The sequence below is a fragment of the Cervus elaphus genome, chromosome 14 (assembly GCF_910594005.1).
Source record: "Cervus elaphus chromosome 14, mCerEla1.1, whole genome shotgun sequence".
Taxonomy (NCBI): domain Eukaryota; kingdom Metazoa; phylum Chordata; class Mammalia; order Artiodactyla; family Cervidae; genus Cervus; species Cervus elaphus.
The window spans coordinates 66,050,076-66,068,400 of record NC_057828.1 but is presented as its reverse complement, the minus strand read 5'-3'; the positions used below and the strand labels follow the sequence as shown (position 1 = coordinate 66,068,400).

The following is an 18,325-nucleotide window of genomic DNA, read 5'->3' as shown; positions in this document are numbered from 1 at the left end:
AATAGTGACCATTACATTTTGGTGCAAGTTTGGCTCTGGGAAGTGCTTTGGAGCTTCTTCTCGGTCCAACCACTGAGTCATTGCAGATTGTCATATAAAATCCACTTTTTGTTGCTTGTCACAGTCTGATCAAGAAATGGCTTGCTGTTGTTGCATAGAATAAGAGGAGACAACACTTGGAAACCATTTTTTTGACTTTCAGTCAGCTCATGAGGCACCCACTATCAAGCTTTTTCACCTTTCCAATTTGCTTCTAACGCCAAATGACTGTAGAATGACCAGGGTTCAGTTCTCCAGCAACTTCTCAAGTAGCTGAAAGAGGATCAGCTTCAATGATGCTCTCAGTTCGTTGCTGTCAACTTCTGATGACCAGCCACCATGCTCATCTTCAAGGTTCTCATCTCCTTTGCAAAACTTCTTGAACCACCACTGCACTGTGCATTCATAGCAATTCATCGGCCAAATGCATTGCTGATGTTGCAAGATGTCTCTGCTGCTTAACAACCCATTTTGAACTCAAATAAGAAAATGGCTCAAATTTGCTTTTTGTCTAACATTATTTCCATAGTCTAAAATAAATATGAAATAAACAGCAAGTAATAAGTCATCAGCAAAAAAACACAGAGAGAAATGCACATTAAAGTGATGTATAACATAACCACATTTAGTTAGAATGTATTCCAATATCAAATGGCAAATTTCAACAATGCAAAAACTGCAATTACTTTTGCACCAACCTAATAGGAATGATTTAGCACAGAAAAAATATAAAGGCAATTAATCATATTCATAAATTAAAAGAACAAAACCTATAATATTTTATCATTAGGTCTCTCGAAAAAGCATTTGATAATTTTAGCTGTGATTCCTAAAAATCATAAGGAAATGGAAATAAAAACTGGTGAAATAACAAAGACATTTCCATTAAAAATAGAAACAAGGAAGCCTACTATTCAGTTTTTCAACACTGATTTTGAGAGTCTAGATAGTACAATAAGATAAGAAAAATAAAAGTAATATAAATATTGGAAAATAGGTAAATTATGATTACTTCAAATACTATGATTTATATTGTGACAATAAATGTGGACTTAAAACAATAGTTAGCATTAATAAAAGACCTCAGTAATGGGAAGCAATATAGAATAAGTAAATGTTTAAACCCATGTGCAAGCTCAGTCACTTCAATTGTATCTGATTCTTTGCAACTCCATGGACTGTAGCCTGCCAGACTCCTCTGTCCATGAGATTCCCCAGGCAAAAAACTGATAGCTTTCCTTTATATTATCATAAAGAGGTTAAAAAAAATGTTAATAGAAAGAGTCCCATTCACAAAGATGTTTAACAAACAAGGTTTAATCTTTGATTTAGCACTAAATTTTTTGCCTGAGACATGAGTACAGATTTTAAAATGTTTTTAATCTTTGAAGAATAAAAATCCTATCATAAAATAATAGTTCACCCTACCTACTCTACCTCAGTGTGTAATCACAAGGTTATGTAAAGCTAAAATTAATCACAAAAACCTGAAGATTTGAAGGTTGGTATTTCAACACTGAACCAGCTCATTTGGATATTAAGCACAAGTGTTAAAACATAACATAATCTATGGATAAAATGCTAAAAATCTTTGTACATTGTAATAATTATGCTGATAGAGAACAGTGGTATTAAACTATCATTACCAGAACTGAAAATTATTTAGTTTCTATTTATAATACTTTCAACATATTTGATTAACTTTGAAGTCCCTTCCACTTCAAATTAAAAAAATAGTGTACAGGATTCAATGCTTTAGTTTGTAAATTAATAAATATTGACAAATCTGGGGGAAAGAAGCACAGAGCAGGCAAAGTACTTGGTTTAAAATATCTGAAAAGAGAGATCTGTTACTGGATAGTTTTATCAAAATCCTTTCTAACTAAAAAGATCCTTCATCACAGAAAATCAGAAAGAGGTATATACTACCATTGCAGCATTAATCTTGGGAAAATTCAGATTCAGTATTACTTTAGCATTGAACCAAACCAGGCTATGTGCACAATAAGTAAAATGTCTTAAAACCATATGGACCCTTTATTTCAGGAATAAGCACTCACTTGAAAAGTTAAAGTAGGAAAAATAATATTACTTAAAATGAATTAAGTGCCACAGTCAACAATAAAAATTTGGATTTTGCAAGTAGAAGAATGTATTTTCCAGTTAAAAGATTATGAAGGATTGGTTTCTTCACATACACTTATATACACACAAAGAAATTTCTCTAAAGCTTTATATAGAGTTAACTATTAGCTAATGAAGGTGGGAAGATAATTAAAAATCTCAACCTCTAAATATAATTCCAATATTAACTTGTCAGATTAATTCATTGGATAGAAAGGTGTTGAGCACCCACTGTGGACTAGGTATTTATCATTGTGAGACAACAAAAAATACGCACTGGAAAAGGACATTTTAAACATTATATCTGAAATGTAATATGCATTATGTGACTAAGAACTAATTAATTATATTTAACACATTTAACACACAGAGCAAAATTCAAAACAATTATACCCTTGAACAACTTGAGTTTTAAAATTCCCCTCACTATTCCCTTAAGTTGATTCCACTCTCGTGTTCTTTCCCAATTCTAAAAAAAGAGAATAAAGAAACTTCCTAAATAAGCCCTACTTATTTAGAATAGAAATGGAAGAGAAGGGATATATTAGTTCTTGAATTCTTGTTTCCATTTGCTCTCAAATGTGCTTCTAATCTTCAATTTTCTCTTCAAAGAAAATCATGATTTACAAAAACAAAAAGTACAACTATCTTTAGCATTTAAACAAGTATATTATTCAGTTCTTACTAAAGTCACCAAAGATTTAAACTCAGAAAAAAATTTTTTTTTAATCTTTATTCTAGGTTATGTAATGTCATTCACCATAGTAATGATCTGATACTTTGGTATAAGACTTTTTAAAGTAAATATTGCCAACAGGTAGAAAATTTTCCTTGGCTGTCTTAAGACAGCCCTTGAGGGAGTTTTTAGCAGTGTATTGGCTCATAACTTGAGTGGTGATTTCAATAAACGTCACTTCTATCACTTAATGATAATCTTATTGAGGGTAATTTAACTGGGAAAAGAAAATGCCATGTTGCTTCTTCCTCCCAAGAAAAAGGGGTGCATTCCATTCTGGAGGTATCTACCTACCATCTAACTGTCTACCTGTCTATCTCTGCATACATATGTATATAGATACAAATTGATATAGATACAGCTATATATACACACATATGTATACATGTCCAACAAAGGTTTGACTTTGAGATCTCTCTTCCTCTTCTTTCTGATTCATTATTCTCAGTGTGACCCTCAAACTGTACTGCCTTTCACGTTTATTCATTCATCAATAAATAATTGAGTGTCTGTATCGAGTACCTTCTGCATGCTCAGCTTTATGTCAGATATAAAGGAAGATACAACATGTATGTATAACTGAATCATTTGCTGTACACCAGAAACTAACACAACATTGTAAATCAACTGTACTTCAATTCAAAAAAAGAAAAGAAATAAGACAGTCTCTGCCCTCCAGAATTTTTCTATCTCGTCCAGGAGCAAGATATAACACAGTATATCATTAAGCAATTTATAAGACTAGTGCCAAAATCAATGGTACAGATAACATGCAATTTGCATTGATGCACAATTTTAGAGTTTCAAACACTTTCTTGTGTTTAACCCTCAGAACAATATTGTTAAGTACACATTATTAGCCCCACTTTAGCAATGAGGAACTTGACATTCAGAATTTTAAGTGACCTGCCTCAATCAATAGCTTATGAGTGGAAGGAAGAATCAAGACTCAAGCCAAGGTTTTCTGGTTCTAAACCTAGTGCTATTTTCAACTACAGCACAGGAAACCAAGGATTGAGGTATTTAACAGGGCAGCAGCCAGCCTCCAGCTAGAGGTGGAATTAAACTAAACCTGAAAAATATCCAAATTAATTTTATTTTGCAAATATTTGTACTTCAGTGTTAGACACACCACCCAACTACCATTTCCTCAGATTTAGTGCTTTAGGGCTCTTACCTGCTCAGTGAGAGCTTTGCTCGCAGAAACGGGGGTGTCAAATACAATAAAAAGCTGGCCTTAGGAGGATCATATAAATCTTAAGCCATAAAGATAAATCTTAAAGATCTTGTTTGAACTAATCCTTACACATTTTGCTTCGCCTCAGAGCCAGAGTGTAACTCGTCCCTACCCTTTTCTAGCATTCTTGCTCCAAATAACCACTTATTTTAAGATGTCAATGGCTGACCCTAGCCCAAATTCCACAGGTTCATCCCAGTCCTGCCACCAGACCCTAGCCCCTGCCCAGACACCTCCCGCTCCTCCCTAATTTATGATACCTAGGTTCGAGCTCTGCAGGTGCAGTCGCTTGCCATTACACAGCACTGACAGATAAGATGTGACCTTTCGACTCCGTCCTTGGGGACCTCAAGCTGGCCGCGCAGCGTAGTTCCACACCGGAGAAAGGGGCTTCCGGGCTCGGGAACGAAGCCGCGGGGAGTACACGGTCCGAAGCGAGGTCTCTGACAACTCGAACGATGCTGAGCGACTGGGCGTGCATCACTCCGCCCCATACTCCTGCCAACTGCAGGAGACTTGGTCCGGCAACCAATCCATCCCAGCTCACGGGCAAGTCCGTGCCAGCCGGACCTTAGGCAGGACCCCGATGACAGGCTGTTGACGGCGGCGGCGGCAGCAAAGCCAAGGCCACCCGCCCCCAGCGCCCATCGCCGCCAACCTAAGACCCCCCCCCCCCGCTACACTGGACCGCAGAGAAGCGTTTCTATGGAAACCCCCTAGCGCTCACGTGATGCACCCGGAGGACCAATCGCCTCTTACCTCTGCCGGCGGCACTGCTTTCGGCCCTCCCTCCTGCCCCGCCCCCTCCCGCCCACGCCTCTGTCGCCCCGCCCCGCCCCTTTCCCGCAGAGAGTCCGCACATGCGCTCTGCGTCCAGCGCGCTACCGCCCCGGCGCGCCCCGCTGTGGGGTGCGTGGGGGCGGCGTAGGAGGGTCGAGGAAGGCGCGAGCCTGAGGAGGAAGGAGCGCGGCCAGCGCGCAGGCCCAGAACCACCCGAGACGCGGCTGCCGGCTACGCCTCTGAGCGGAAGAGGGAAGTGGAGCCGCCAGTCTGCGGCTTCCAGCTGGGGCTGGGTTTGCTAAGGTCGAGGGAGCGTCGAGAGGAGGCCTCGGCCACCGGTCCGGAGCGGGGATGTCGAAGAACACGGTGTCGTCGGCCCGGTTCCGGAAGGTGGACGTGGATGAGTACGACGAGAACAAGTTCGTGGACGAGGAAGACGGGGGCGACGGGCAGGCCGGGCCCGACGAGGGCGAGGTGGACTCCTGCCTGCGGCAATATCCTTCAGTTCGCTGGCCTCCGCGCCCCACCCGACCCGGCCCCTCTTCCGGGACCCCGCTGCGGGCAGGGCGTGAGGGCGGGGACCCCCGCCTCCGTGGGCTCCCTGTCGTAAGTGGGCAGGAGGGCTCTTCCTTTCTCCCGAGACCCCCGGGTCCCGCCCTCGGAAACTTGCCTTCCCAGCGCGCCGTCCACGCCCCCGATTCCTCAGGTTGCGCCCGGAGTTCTCGCCTCCCGGGGACCTGCGGGGACGGCCGCGCCCTCGCGGCGCTGGTGCTGGTCTGTCGGGCAGCTGCAGAGCGCTTAAGTGGTCCTCTCAGGTCGTGTTTACCGGGTTTTCATTAGCACCCACGTCCGGTCGGGAGGAGCGGGCATTTTTCTTCAGTGATTTTCTTTTTATTGTGGTGGTGGTTTTGTTGTGGCAGCGTTATTTCACGCCGGGAGAGATGGGGCGGCTTGCAGAATTGAGGCCCTTCTGTCTGTCTGTTTAAGCCTGTGGGCGCTTTGTTTTTTCTTTTCTTTTTTTAAGAGGAAGCGATTTGACAAAATACAGGTTGCACAGAGTTGGTTAACCAGGGGAAAGGGAATGAGTACAAAACTGCCCAGAAAGAAGCTGGAAGCTTTTTGCCTGCTAGACGTAAAATGCATGTAGAGAATCCCTGGAAATATTTTAAATAAACCCCAAAGAATAACATAGGAGAAGGTGAATCATTTGTACAGAACCGAATCATTTTGTAATGCTGGAATCGTTTCCGTTAAGTTAAAATGTGGCTGTCAGTTCCTGGTGTGGGTTTTGCATATTTGAATATTCATAACTTTGAAGGAGTATTTGCATCAGATCTTTTTTCGGAAAAATGTAAATGTTGCAATAACCAAGGCTGTCGTTTTAGAGATTCTCAATTACTGAATTCGCTCATTTCTAATTATTCTTGGGTGTATTCATAAGATTAGGAAGGCTCTTTAGACTTTCCTCATCAGTGGCCTATTAAATTAAATGGGGAAATACATGAGTGAAAATATTTGGTAGCAGCCACAGCTGGTCTTACAGGCACCTAAAATACAGCATTAAACATTTATCAACATACAGATGTTTCTTTGATTTCCTTGACTTTCACAATCAGCTGTTGCTGTTTTACATTATTTAAAATACTTAAGTGTTTGGGGTGGAGGGGAGCGGTCTCATAAGTGAGCCAATCTGCAAACGGCATGCTTCTCTAGAAGTCCATTAAGCCTTGAAAATAACAGCCTGCCACCAACCATAGTTTTTTTAGTCAGACCTTTTTCTTTAGAACATAAGTGGTGAAGATTATTCTGTGTAAAAACATTCTTCGTGATGCATAAATGATGTTTTGTGAGACTAACTTTTTTTAGGTGATGTGTGATGACTCTTCCATGGTATTGCTGTATCTGTATAGTGGATCTGCTTTTAAATCAATTCGTCTCGAAATATAAAGATACTGTCTCTTCTTGTTTTAACAAGAAGAGACAAGCCCTGATCAGGCACTACAGATGGAGGAACAAGTGAACTCTGTGAGGTTTTCCTTTTAGGGCAATGACTGTACATTCTGACAGTGTGATTGGCCTTCTGTTCCTCATTCTTGCTAACTCACTGGTGCTTTCAAAGCAGGACTAAATTTAATAGGTGTGGCCTAAAGCAGTTTGAATGACCTTTATGAAATAGAGGAAATATTAAAAAACAGAAAAATTAAGCTGCCACCTACAGGTTATCATTTTATCTTCTGTAATGCTTTTTATCATCAATATTGAGAGATTGCTAATGTATATCATTCAGATTGGTAGAGTAATCTGCCATCACTTTTCTACCAGCATTTCAATTAATATAGAGTATAATTCTAATTAAAGGATAGGCCGACAGGCTGTTTCATTTGGGGGCCTAAATAATTCTGATATATATTTTAGAATTTTTTAAAATATCACCCTGGATAATGTTTGCACATGTGTTTTACTGGAAAAATGAAAGGTTATTAAGGTGTTCAGTTAATAATTAGAGCCAAGGGTGAAACAGTTTTTGCCTTATTTTTTAAAAATTTAATGCTTTCATTTTCAGTATTTAACCTTTGATTGACATCCTTGAAACGAACATGTTGAATTTTCCAGTATTGAACGTAGCAACCATAGTAATTTTTCTTTCTATGCATGACATCAAATCTTAAGAACCAGTGGTTCCTGGGAGTTACAGTGCTTTCCTGTGGGCTGCCCTTTGCCGCTATCCCCTTAACCTCCATCACAGGGAACATGACAGCTGCCCTACAGGCAGCTCTGAAAAACCCCCCCATCAACACCAAGAGCCAGGCAGTGAAGGTGAGTCACAGACAACACGCTATCTCTGTTGGTATCTCAGTCTTCTTACCAGAACCCTCCAAAGTGTCTTAACTGTTTGCCATCTTTGACACAGAAGAGCTTACAATGTAGTATGATAGGTGGAAAATCTATATAAAAAATTAGTGCTTCAACATTGAGTTGTGATAACACTTCGTGGTAGGTAGACTTAAGTTCTAATGACGGAGAGATCTGTGTTTTTAGAGGAAGCCACTCAGGTTGAATTTGAGCAGACTTGAAGAACAAGTGAAACTTTCACAAAATAAACACATGCTACTTGCTTTTGAAAGATTTTAAAAATTCTACAATTCTCATAGAATTAAATTCTAATATTTAATTCTGTTAAATATTATTGAAAACTCAGAAATGTGGGGGAATAAAAAAGTAATCATAACCCCACACCCGTAGATAATTATTACTTTTTGTTGTTGCTATATGCTTATAGTGTTTCTGTGAGTTACTTCTTTAATTAAAGTGGAATTTTATAAATTGCTTTTCATCTGTATAGCAGCATATATGAACAGCTTTACTTGGTAATAAGTTTATTTCTATAATATCTTTTTTAACATCTGTATATTGATAATCCTGCAGTTTAGTTATATATAACCTTTGATCATATATTTATTGACTTTTTTCCTGTCATAAATAGTACTGAAATGAACAATTCTTGGTAAAGTCTGAATTGTTTCCCTTGAATAAATTTCTGGAAGTGAATGGCTGGATTTTAGACTGCACATTTTTTTAAGGCTACATATGGTATTGCCATACTACTCTTCAGAAAAGTTGTAAAATTACATTGCCTCTTAACTGTCTTTCAGTAATTCTTAAGAACCTATTTACTTAGTTGTTTAAAGCCCAGATTAAATTCTGATGTTTAATTCTGTTAACTATTGTATAAAACTCAGCTATATGGGGGAATAAAAATGTAATCGTCCATAATCCCACACCCAGAGCACTGACCCCCCACTGTCCCTAGCCATTCATGCATCCTAGGAGCCCCAAGTATCTCCTTAGTTAAATACTAGTAAATAATAACTTAGGTAAGTGCATAATTATTATCTAGGCAACATAACCTTTTATAAGAGGAAATATTTCTTTGGTTTTTAAAAGTGAGTAACGTCATTGAAATTTCAGTTTTACCACCTTCTGCTTTTATGTGGGTGTTTTTTTTTAATCAGAGCTTGTGGGTGGGAGGTTATAGCTCTCCATACAAGGATATTTTTCTAAACAGGATAATTGCATAGTCTTTAAACTGAAGATAGCAACAGGTGGTAGAAGCATACTGTAAGATCATGCCAGGCAGGAATGTGGAAAGTATCACTTTGTGTTGAATAGAAAGAGAAACATTGTTGAAAGGGGAAATTAAGTGTTCCCTGTATTTGGCTTCCTAGGCAGTCTGTCATCAAAGAAAAAGATCATTATAAATGAAGATCACTCTAATATCTATAGTCACTTGACTATAGATATGAAATGAAAAATAAGTTTTAGAAACTTAAATTTTTATTTATTAATAACTTATTTCTGAAGGATGCTTCAGGGTAGAACTGTAATTCAGTTTCCTTTTTTTTTTTGGTCTATTTTTTTTTAATCAAGTGAAATGAATTGATTTAATAAGTTGATAATTTGTTACATCTATCTGTAAGCAAACCCTTTCAGCTCTCCCTTCAAATATATCAAGACTCTGTCTACTTCTGACCACCTCCGCTGCTCCCAAGCTAGCCAAAACCGGCCTGTCTTAGTGAGGTAACTTCCAAACTGGTCTCCTGGCTTCTGTCTCCTGCTCTCCCCACCCTCCCCGCTCCTGCTGCCCCGGGCTTGTTTTCAATATGACAGCCAACCAGTCCTGTTAAAATGTAAGTCAGATTATATCACTCTTCTTAGAACCTTCCAACATCTTCTCATTTCTGTGACTGGAGGCCAGAGTTCTCATAAGGGCCTGCAGGGTTTACGTGTCCTGTCCTCCGACTACCTCTCTGACTTCCTGCCCTGCACTCCGCTCCACCCCCCTTCATCTTCTTGCTGTTCCTTGAGCATACTGAACACACACGAACAGCAGTTACTCTTTTCTCTGTCTGAAATATTTGCCTCAGATACACCCAAGGTTTCCTCTTCCTTTCTTCAGGTCTTTACCCGAATGTCACATTCGCAGTGCAGCCTTTCTAAAAACTGAAACTGCCCAACACAAGTCTGAATGATCTGTTATTTATTTACCCTCAGGATCGAGCAGGCAGCATTGTCTTGAAGGTGCTCATCTCTTTTAAAGCTAACGATATTGAAAAAGCAGTTCAATCCCTGGACAAGAATGGTGTGGATCTCCTAATGAAGTATATTTATAAAGGCTTTGAGAGTCCCTCTGACAATAGCAGTGCTGTGTTATTGCAGTGGCATGAAAAGGTAAGTTATGAATTACACAATCTGTATGACTGGTCCCTTTGTAATGGAAAATAACATTGACAACCTCTAGCGTAAATACCTGTTTTGACTCTTTGTTTATACATTGGTTGTTACTACAAATAAATGCATGGAAATGAAAGTTTAGATTTATGCTTACTAGTCTTGGTCTTGAGGTGCTGATTTGAATTATTTAACGATTGCCAAAAGGTGGAAAAGCCAAGCACCCATGAACAGACGAACATGCATGCATGCACACTCAGTCGCTCTGCTCATTCATGTACAACTTTGCCACCCCATGGACTGTAGCCCACCAGGCCCCTCTCCATCAGATTTTTCAGGCAAGAATACTGGAGTGGGTTGCCATTTTCTCCTCCGGGGGATCAGCCCACATCTCCTGCATTGCAAGTGGATTCTTTACCACTGAGCCATCAGGGATGCCCAAACAGATGAACAGAATCTGACACAGACATGCAAGGGAATATTATTTGACCAGAAAAAGTTTATATACATGGTAGAGCATGAGTGAACCTTGAAAACATTATGCAAAGTAAAGTAAACCAGATACAAAGAGACACAAAATACTGTGATTCCACGTATGTGAAATATCTAGAATAGGCAGATTCATAGAGACAGAAAATGGATTAGAAATTACCAGTGCCTGGGGAGAAGGGAGGCTGGAGAGTTATTGCTTAATGGGTACAGAATTTCTGTTTGGAGAGATGGGATAAGTATTGTAAATAGATAGTGGTGATGCCTATACAATATTTGAATATAATTAATGCCACTGAATTTTATATTTAAAGATGGCTAGTGTGACAAATTTTATGTTACATATTTTATCAGTTTTAAAAAATGAAATCAGGAGTAGGATCAAGAATTCTTTTTTTTTTTTTTTTCTGTTTTCCTGCATTTTGCTTTGCAGTATAAGCAGATGCTGGTACACTATCCATCCCCCCAGCCCCTCCTCCCAGAAAAATGGCTATGGGGGATTTTTAGCTTTAGGTGAAAAATTGGTGAGGTAATTTTAATACCCAGCTCTTACATTATATTGTAATATTTGAATAAAACCAACGATAGATAAGGTGTATATTCTTTAACATCTTACAGTTACCAAAAACTTAGTTTTTTAGAAGCTATTGTCTGGATATCTGAGTGAAAACATAAGATATGAACAGGTAGCAAAACTTGCTGTTTAACCTGGCTCAAGTCACTTCATTTCTCATATACTGTCAAATAAAAAGAGCTAACCTTGGTGGGTAGGATTATTATAACTCACTTTTCCCAAGACAGCCCCAGTTTATGCCTGTTTCCAACATAATTATGAATAGTTCCCTTTTACTCTACAAGTATATATATGAGAATAATTCATATAGTCATCCTGTTCATGGAGTACTTCTTATTCACCAGCCACTGTATTCTTTTTTTAATTGAGGTATAATTGCTTTGCACAGCCACTATACTTTTAGTTTCTGTTTCATATGATCCTTACAGCAACCCTATGAGATATATAAATATCTTTATCATCCTCAATATACAGATGAAAGAGCCAGCTTTGAAACCTATCAGCCTAGTTTCAGTATAGTTTCAGGATAATACCAAACATTGACTGAGTACTTCTTGTATTCTAAGCACTTTATAAATGTTAACTCAATTAATTAATCCTCATAAAAATACTAGCGAGGAATGCTAACTACTTCCCTTTTTTACATGGGGAACTGAGGCATGTGTTAAGTCTTCTTTTCTTCCTAACAGTCACCAGTTTTTGCCAGCCTTATCTCCTAAATACTTCTCAGATCATCCACTCAGCCATCTCTAACGCAGCTGTCCTCGGCCTCTTTCAGTTTGTTGCCAGGGTTTTCTAAAAGGGTCTCCTGGCTATCAGTTTTTCCTCCCTCAAATCTGTTCTCCACCCAGTTGCCAGAATGATCTAATGTCCAGATCTACCCTTTTAAGTCCCCTGCAGAACTGAGTCCAGATTCCCAGGTCCAGCCTCCTCTTCCATGCTGTTCTTCCCCATGTACTGTAGCAGTAAGCATAGTAATGTGTTTCCAGCTGGACATACCATAATATTTCATACCTCTATAGCTTTGCTTATGATTTTCACTCTGCCCCAGTGCCTCCTTATCCTTTTATGTCAGCCTGTCACCTACTTACCCATTTAATGTGTCATTTTCTCCAGGAAGCCGTAACCTCACCATTCCACTTTGCTCTGTGCCCTCCGGTTGTGTATATGGCCCTCCTCTGTGCTTTTCTAGCACGCAGAGCCTAGCTCTGTCATTTCATACATTATATGTAAATAGCCTGTGTATATGTCTCTCTCTTCCCTGTCTCGATGCTGTATTTGTTCACTTTTATACCCCCAGCCTCTAGCACAGTACGCAATACACACAGGTGTTTCAGTAAGTGTTTTTGACCACAAGAAAACCAGAGCTTCAAATTCCTAATACTTAATCACAACTTCCAATTTTTCCAGGTAATGTCAAAGTTCCTAAGTTCTTAGCTATTAAGTAGTATTTTCTTAGCTTGAGAAAAGAAAAATCTGACAAACGCTGAGTGCTTTAAACTGGAGCTTAGTATGGTCGAACTCAGTTTGAATTTCTTCCTGGCACTGCTGAGAATAAGAGCAGAATGAAATGTCCTAAATTTAAATACATGGTTATATTTAAATTTATGCCCTAACCCCAGCCCTAACCTGTTTTCGGCAAGAACATCATGCCGCAGATCTCTAAGAACATACTGTTATTTGCCACCCGAGAATGTCAGCTAGCATCTGAGGAGAATGTGAGTGCCTGACAGCAGGCACTCGGAAGGTTTTTCGGTTGTTGCTGTTACTGTGTCCCCGGTGCCGTGAACAGTGCCTGGCCCATAATAGGTGGTCGAGAAGTACTTGTTAAAAAAAATTAGCAAATCCAAAATCAGTTGCTGTACACGCCCTTCCTTGAAGTAAAATGTTTCACTTGGTATGAGAACTGAGCCTTGACGATTCTGTCAACACTGACATTTTGGTTTGTGTTTAGGCGCTTGCTGCTGGAGGAGTGGGGTCCATCGTTCGAGTCTTGACTGCAAGGAAAACCGTGTAGTCCGGCGGGAACTGGATTTCTCCCATGGGGTGGGAGTTGCTGGTACCAAGACCAAAACAACCAAATGCCACCGCTGTCCCGCGGGCAGCATCTGTTCCTCTCAGCTTTGCCTTCTTGCTTCCTTTTCATATCTATACAGAAGAAAATTACATACATATCAGTTTTCCCTAAATGAAAATTGGGATGAGATAAAAGAAATATTTCAACAGGAGTGTGTCATGATCTCAGAATGATTTCAGTGCCATGGATACCAGTCTGTACATAGCATAATTTACACTCAACTTTAATTGTGCAGTTGTTCCCCTGTTGGCTGGGTTTTCCTTTGTTTGTTGTTTGTTTTTGGGGAGGGGTTTTTTGGCTTTGACTAATAGTGAGAAATTTGATCAGAATTGCAGGCCAGTTTCTTAACTCACTGCTAGCCAGGAAATGATCTATATATATTAAAAAAAAAAATGTTTGAGAGACTGTCAGCTATTAACATTGCAAAACTGGACCAAACTTCACTTATTTAAACGAAATGTGTTTCTGGAACAAGTGGTGGCTGAACACCATGACCAAGTCCAGCTGTGTTTCTGCTTCCCTCCAAGTGATGTGCGTTTAAGTCATCTTCTTCCTCTCCACATCCAGTAATCGTGGCCTCTTGATTTCTGTGTGGTCACCCAGGGTACAGAGCAACGAATCTTGCTCTACACAATGTATAACATGCCAGAGCCTGTTTGGCACGAGCATAAACTTTGTTTTCCAATAATATGACCCTATTTGGGGAAACTACTCCAAATCAGAAAAGATGTGGAAACTATGATGTAGTTCGAACTCTGGGCAGCCTCTGAATGAAGAGATATTTTCTTTAGACTTACAGTAGCTGCCTTTGACATCATGAGGTATATAACTAGTATTTAATATGTCCTATAAATGTCTTCTTCAGTGTTCTTCAGGGTAATTGGGACCTCAAAGGATTTGGTTCATATCCAAACACATACACAGTCTGTATTTTAGGTCAGTGTTTTTTAAAAAAACAAAATACCACACATCGAAAAGTGTTTACTTTGTTGGACAAACCAAATGGATTCTCAAAAAATGACCGGTGCTTATGAAAAATTATTATTATTCAGTAGCTCTAAAACAAACCACCTGAATGCTTATGACCAAGCAGGAAATCAGAGTGTATCTAGTATTTACATCTGACACCAGTTTCATAACCACTGACCTGTGTGAAAACTGGTGCAGAAATTCTGTAAACTCTTTGCTGTTTTTGATACCTGCTTTTTGTTCTGTTTTGTAAAAATGATAATCTTCAGAAAATAAATTGTCAGTGTTGAATAATTTATTTTTGTCTTACTTTAATACTTATGAAGGCATAGTTAATGAAGAGGAAAGATTTCCTTTTTTACCACCAGGTTATTACACTCTTTGACAAGAACTAATTTTGCATAGAAGGTTTATATGACTACCTTTTTCAAATATTAGATAGTAGAGAAGAGGAGAAAATTATTAATAAATGTTAATAATGAAGTGATTATTATAATCATTCACTCTGGAGTGATTCCATAGCTGTCTGGAAGCCTGATGAACACCACTCCCACCTCCCAAGCTCGCTCTTAAACACCAATCATCTACTATCTTTAGCTACTCAAGGCATTCTCTCTTTTACCACTGCACCTGACTAGATTCCTACATCAAAGATTTAGAAATTTACAAGCAGTTCAGAGGGCAATGAGTAAGAGACACTAAACTGTAGATAATACAGGTGGTCAAATAGGTATAACAACCACATACAAACTTTAAATGAAAACAAGTGATATTGCAACAGTGGTGGTTTAGTTACTAAGTCGTGTCCGACTCTTGTGATCCCATGGACTTGCAGCCTGCCAGGCTCCTCTGTCCATGGGATTCTCCAGGCAAGAATACTGGAGTGGGTTGCCATTTCCTTCTCCAGGGGATCTTCCCAACCTAGGAACCGAACCTAGTTCTCCTGCTTGGCAGGCAGATTCTTTACCAACTGAGCTACAAGGGAAGTCCAGATTGCAATGCTTTTTCATAAAATCCTTAACAGCTCTTTCATGACTATAGTGTTGGAGGAAATTCCAGAGTTATCTATTTTATAGTCATAAGAATGATTGTACTCAAAATTTGCCAACAGCTTTTCTCAGGAGAGAGAAACTATGTAGCAAATATAACAGCATAGGTATGGAGTCAGAATGCATGCCAGCTGGAAACAAGTGGCTCAACTGATGCGTCTCAGCTAGAATCAGCCCGAGTGATGCTGACCATGACAAAACACCATTGTGAAAAGAGTGAGAGGTAGCATGAATTGTGGGAAAAAGATGAATGCTAAGGGGCACTCTGAGCACCTATGCCCTTCTACTTCAATCTCGGTGGTTTGTTTGTTTCTCTGTGTTTTGTCTTTGCCACTTTTAAAGGGGGAAAAAATGGCACACAGACCCTTTGTTGGGGCTTCCCTGGTGGCTCAGTGGTAGAGAATCGGCCTGCCAGTGCAGGAAACACAGGTTCAATCCGAGGGTCGGCAAGATGCCTGAAGAGGGAAATGGCAACCCACTCCCATATTCTTGCCTGGAAAATTCCATGGACAGAGGAGCCTGGTGGGCTACAGTCCATGGGGTCACAAGAGAGCCAGATGCAATTTCGTGACTAAACAAGAACCGTTTGTTAGTTGTTCAGTAACAGCACTGTTTAGGTAATAGTCACACTTTATCTTAAGTATGATGATGTGTAGAGGAATCCATCAACACACAGGTGAAATCCATCTGGAGATGGGACAAATTAACTGAGTCTTTTTAAAGCATGCACCATGTTCCCCAGGATCACAAAGGACACAGTGGAAGAGTAACATCTGGATCTTGCTCCCAAGTTGCTTTCGGCCTCATTGGAAAGTAAGATTTAAGCGTTCTAAAGTTAATGTCATATAATTTAGTATCATGCCCCTTAACTGTTGATCCCAAGGAGGGCTAGCACCTGTCTTTCTGGAAGGACCAGCCAGGAAAACTGGCTGTCCCACCCCAACCAAAGGCAAGAAGACATGAAAGCAAAATGGTCTTTGGGGTCCCTTCCCTCCAGCTCTAGGGGGTTTCCCTGATGGCTCAGTTGGTAAAGAATCCACCTACAATGCAGGAGACCCCGGTTCGACTCCTGGGTCAGGAAGATCTGCTGGAGAAGGGATAGGCTACCCACTCCAGTTTTCTTGGGCTTCCCTTGTGGCTCAGCTGGTAAAGAATCCGCCTGCAATGTGGGAGACCTGGGTTCGACCCCTGGGTTGGGAAGATCCCCTGGCGAAGGGAAAGGCTACCCACTGCTGTATTCTGGCCTGGAGAATTCCATGGACTGTATAGTCCATGGGGTTGCAAAGAGTCGGATGTGACTGAGCGACTTTCACTCACTCCCTCCAGCAGGAGATGCTGTCCCTGACGTCATCCTTCTATTACTGCCTGGACAAACTCTTCTGGGCCTGCTGCTTCCTCTAGAAGAAGTGTGCTACGTGCCCGCTGGGCCAAAGCTTCCCAAAGACGTGTCTGTTTATCCCTAGGGCTTCTGCAAATGAGTTCTTGGGCACCTGCCGGTTCTGAAGAAGATTTTAAAATGTGTCCCTGGGGACTTCCAGCTGTACAGTGGCTAAGACACCATGCTGCCAGTGCGGGGGGCCCTGCTTCGATCCCTGGTCAAGAAGCTATATCCCACATGACACAACTAAGAGTTTGCTTGCCCCAACTACAAAGATCCCACATGGAGCACCTAAGAGATCCTGTGTGCTGCAATGACGATCTAAGACATGGCACAGCCAAATAAAATTTTTTTTAATTTAAAGACAATTTTTTAAAAATTAAAAACTTTAATTAAAATTAAAAACGGTCCTCATTTCTTGGTGCTCCAGTTTTCTCACCTTTTAGAAAATGGGGCAGTAATAATAGTGTTGTAGGAATTACAGAAAGCATTTAGTGCCTTCACATGTTTGGTTGAACCATATGAAACTGCTATCTTTGTAGGGCAAGATGATGGAATAGTGGCAATTTCATAATTTTCAAGCCTATACTAAGTGTTCAGTAAGTGTTACTTTTCCTTCCTTTATTTAATTTGAATGTATCATTTGGTAATTTTTGTTTTGCTTTTAAATCTATGACACGGGCTTTAAAGGAGCTTCATCTTAGCTTTCTATCTGCATATATGTGAGTAGCAGTATAATTATTATAATAAGGATTAATTAGTTGACCGTGAGGGTAGAAGAGGTTCTATCTGTGAGCCTTTTTCTCTTAAAAGGAGAAAGCATTTTTCAAGTTTGAGAGATCCTACCCTAGACCTTTCCCAGTCTGCCTCATTTAATTCACCTGCCCTGTGTTTTCATCCTCACATCAGGATGCTAATCTTAGTTTGGGGTCAGTTAGAAAATCTGACAAGCAAGCTGGGCTTTTGATTTCTCCCAGTAGAACATGACACTGGGAAGACCTTTCACGCCTCCTTTGCAGACTGGAGAGCGGACAGTTCTGAACCAGCATCTTGATTCAAGTGAGTAACCAGATACCTTGCTTGATCACTAGGGGCTGATGTTAAGAATTTTATTAGCCAGCAGGCATATGCTAAGTATGGCTCAAAGTGCTTTATGTGTATTATCTCCTTTAGTCCTCGTAAGAGCCCTATGACATAGGTGGTGTGATTTCCCCCATGTTGCAGATGAGGAAACTGAGGTACGGAGCTGCCCATGGTCAATCAGCTCTCAGGAATTCTAACCTGGACTGGCTCCAGAACCTGTGCCCTTGGCGACTGCTCCACAGTCTGTCCAGGCATTATCCGTTTGTCCTGAAAACAATCCTAGGCGATGGGTAAAGGGGCTGGGGTCTTCCCAGCTCTGGAGCAGGCTCTTAACCCTCATCGCCCTGCCTGCTCTGTTCCCCGGGGCCCAGTCAGCCCTGTGTGCTGTGTCCATGCGACTCCCTGCAGACTGGCCTCCTTTCCAGCCCCAGTGCCTTGGCCCCTCCTTGGGGTGACGTTGTTTATCTGACCCTTCTTAAAATAGTTAAAAAGCGCATGTGAATTCTCTTGACTTGAACTGCCCCTTTGCCCTAGGGGTGCGCTAGCATTCTTTCCCCATTG

The 18,325-nt window shown here is 40.5% G+C and overlaps 2 protein-coding genes across 3 annotated transcripts in view; one reads left to right on the top strand and one right to left on the bottom strand.

Moving 5' to 3' along the window:
• Positions 1 to 4,763, bottom strand: part of RGL1 (ral guanine nucleotide dissociation stimulator like 1) — a 271,120-nt gene extending 266,357 nt beyond the window's left edge. The window contains exon 1 of the mRNA XM_043924319.1: positions 4,397 to 4,763. The gene's annotated coding sequence lies outside the window, so the exon portion shown is untranslated. The remainder of the gene's footprint in view (positions 1 to 4,396) is intronic.
• A 229-nt stretch (positions 4,764 to 4,992) lies between these two features.
• ARPC5 (actin related protein 2/3 complex subunit 5) lies at positions 4,993 to 14,552 on the top strand. Of its 2 annotated transcripts, none has more exons than XM_043924322.1 (4): positions 4,993 to 5,410; positions 7,661 to 7,733; positions 9,969 to 10,145; positions 13,163 to 14,552. In XM_043924322.1, exons 1-4 carry the CDS (start codon positions 5,268 to 5,270, stop codon positions 13,223 to 13,225), a joined length of 456 nt encoding a protein of 151 aa, XP_043780257.1. In that variant the 5' UTR covers positions 4,993 to 5,267; the 3' UTR covers positions 13,226 to 14,552. The 2 variants fall into 2 exon arrangements, with proteins under 2 accessions (XP_043780257.1, XP_043780255.1); XM_043924320.1 differs by having other exon boundaries at positions 5,071 to 5,522; positions 7,587 to 7,733.
• The last annotated feature ends 3,773 nt before the right edge of the window (positions 14,553 to 18,325 follow it).

Coding starts and splice junctions, on each gene's coding strand:
- ARPC5 (XM_043924320.1), top strand. CDS start 5,268: ATGTCGAAGAACACGGTGTCGTCGGCCCGGTTCCGGAAGGTGGACGTG. Junction 7,734..9,968: donor CCAAGAGCCAGGCAGTGAAG/GTGAGTCACAGA, acceptor ATTTACCCTCAG/GATCGAGCAGGCAGCATTGT. Junction 10,146..13,162: donor TATTGCAGTGGCATGAAAAG/GTAAGTTATGAA, acceptor GTTTGTGTTTAG/GCGCTTGCTGCTGGAGGAGT.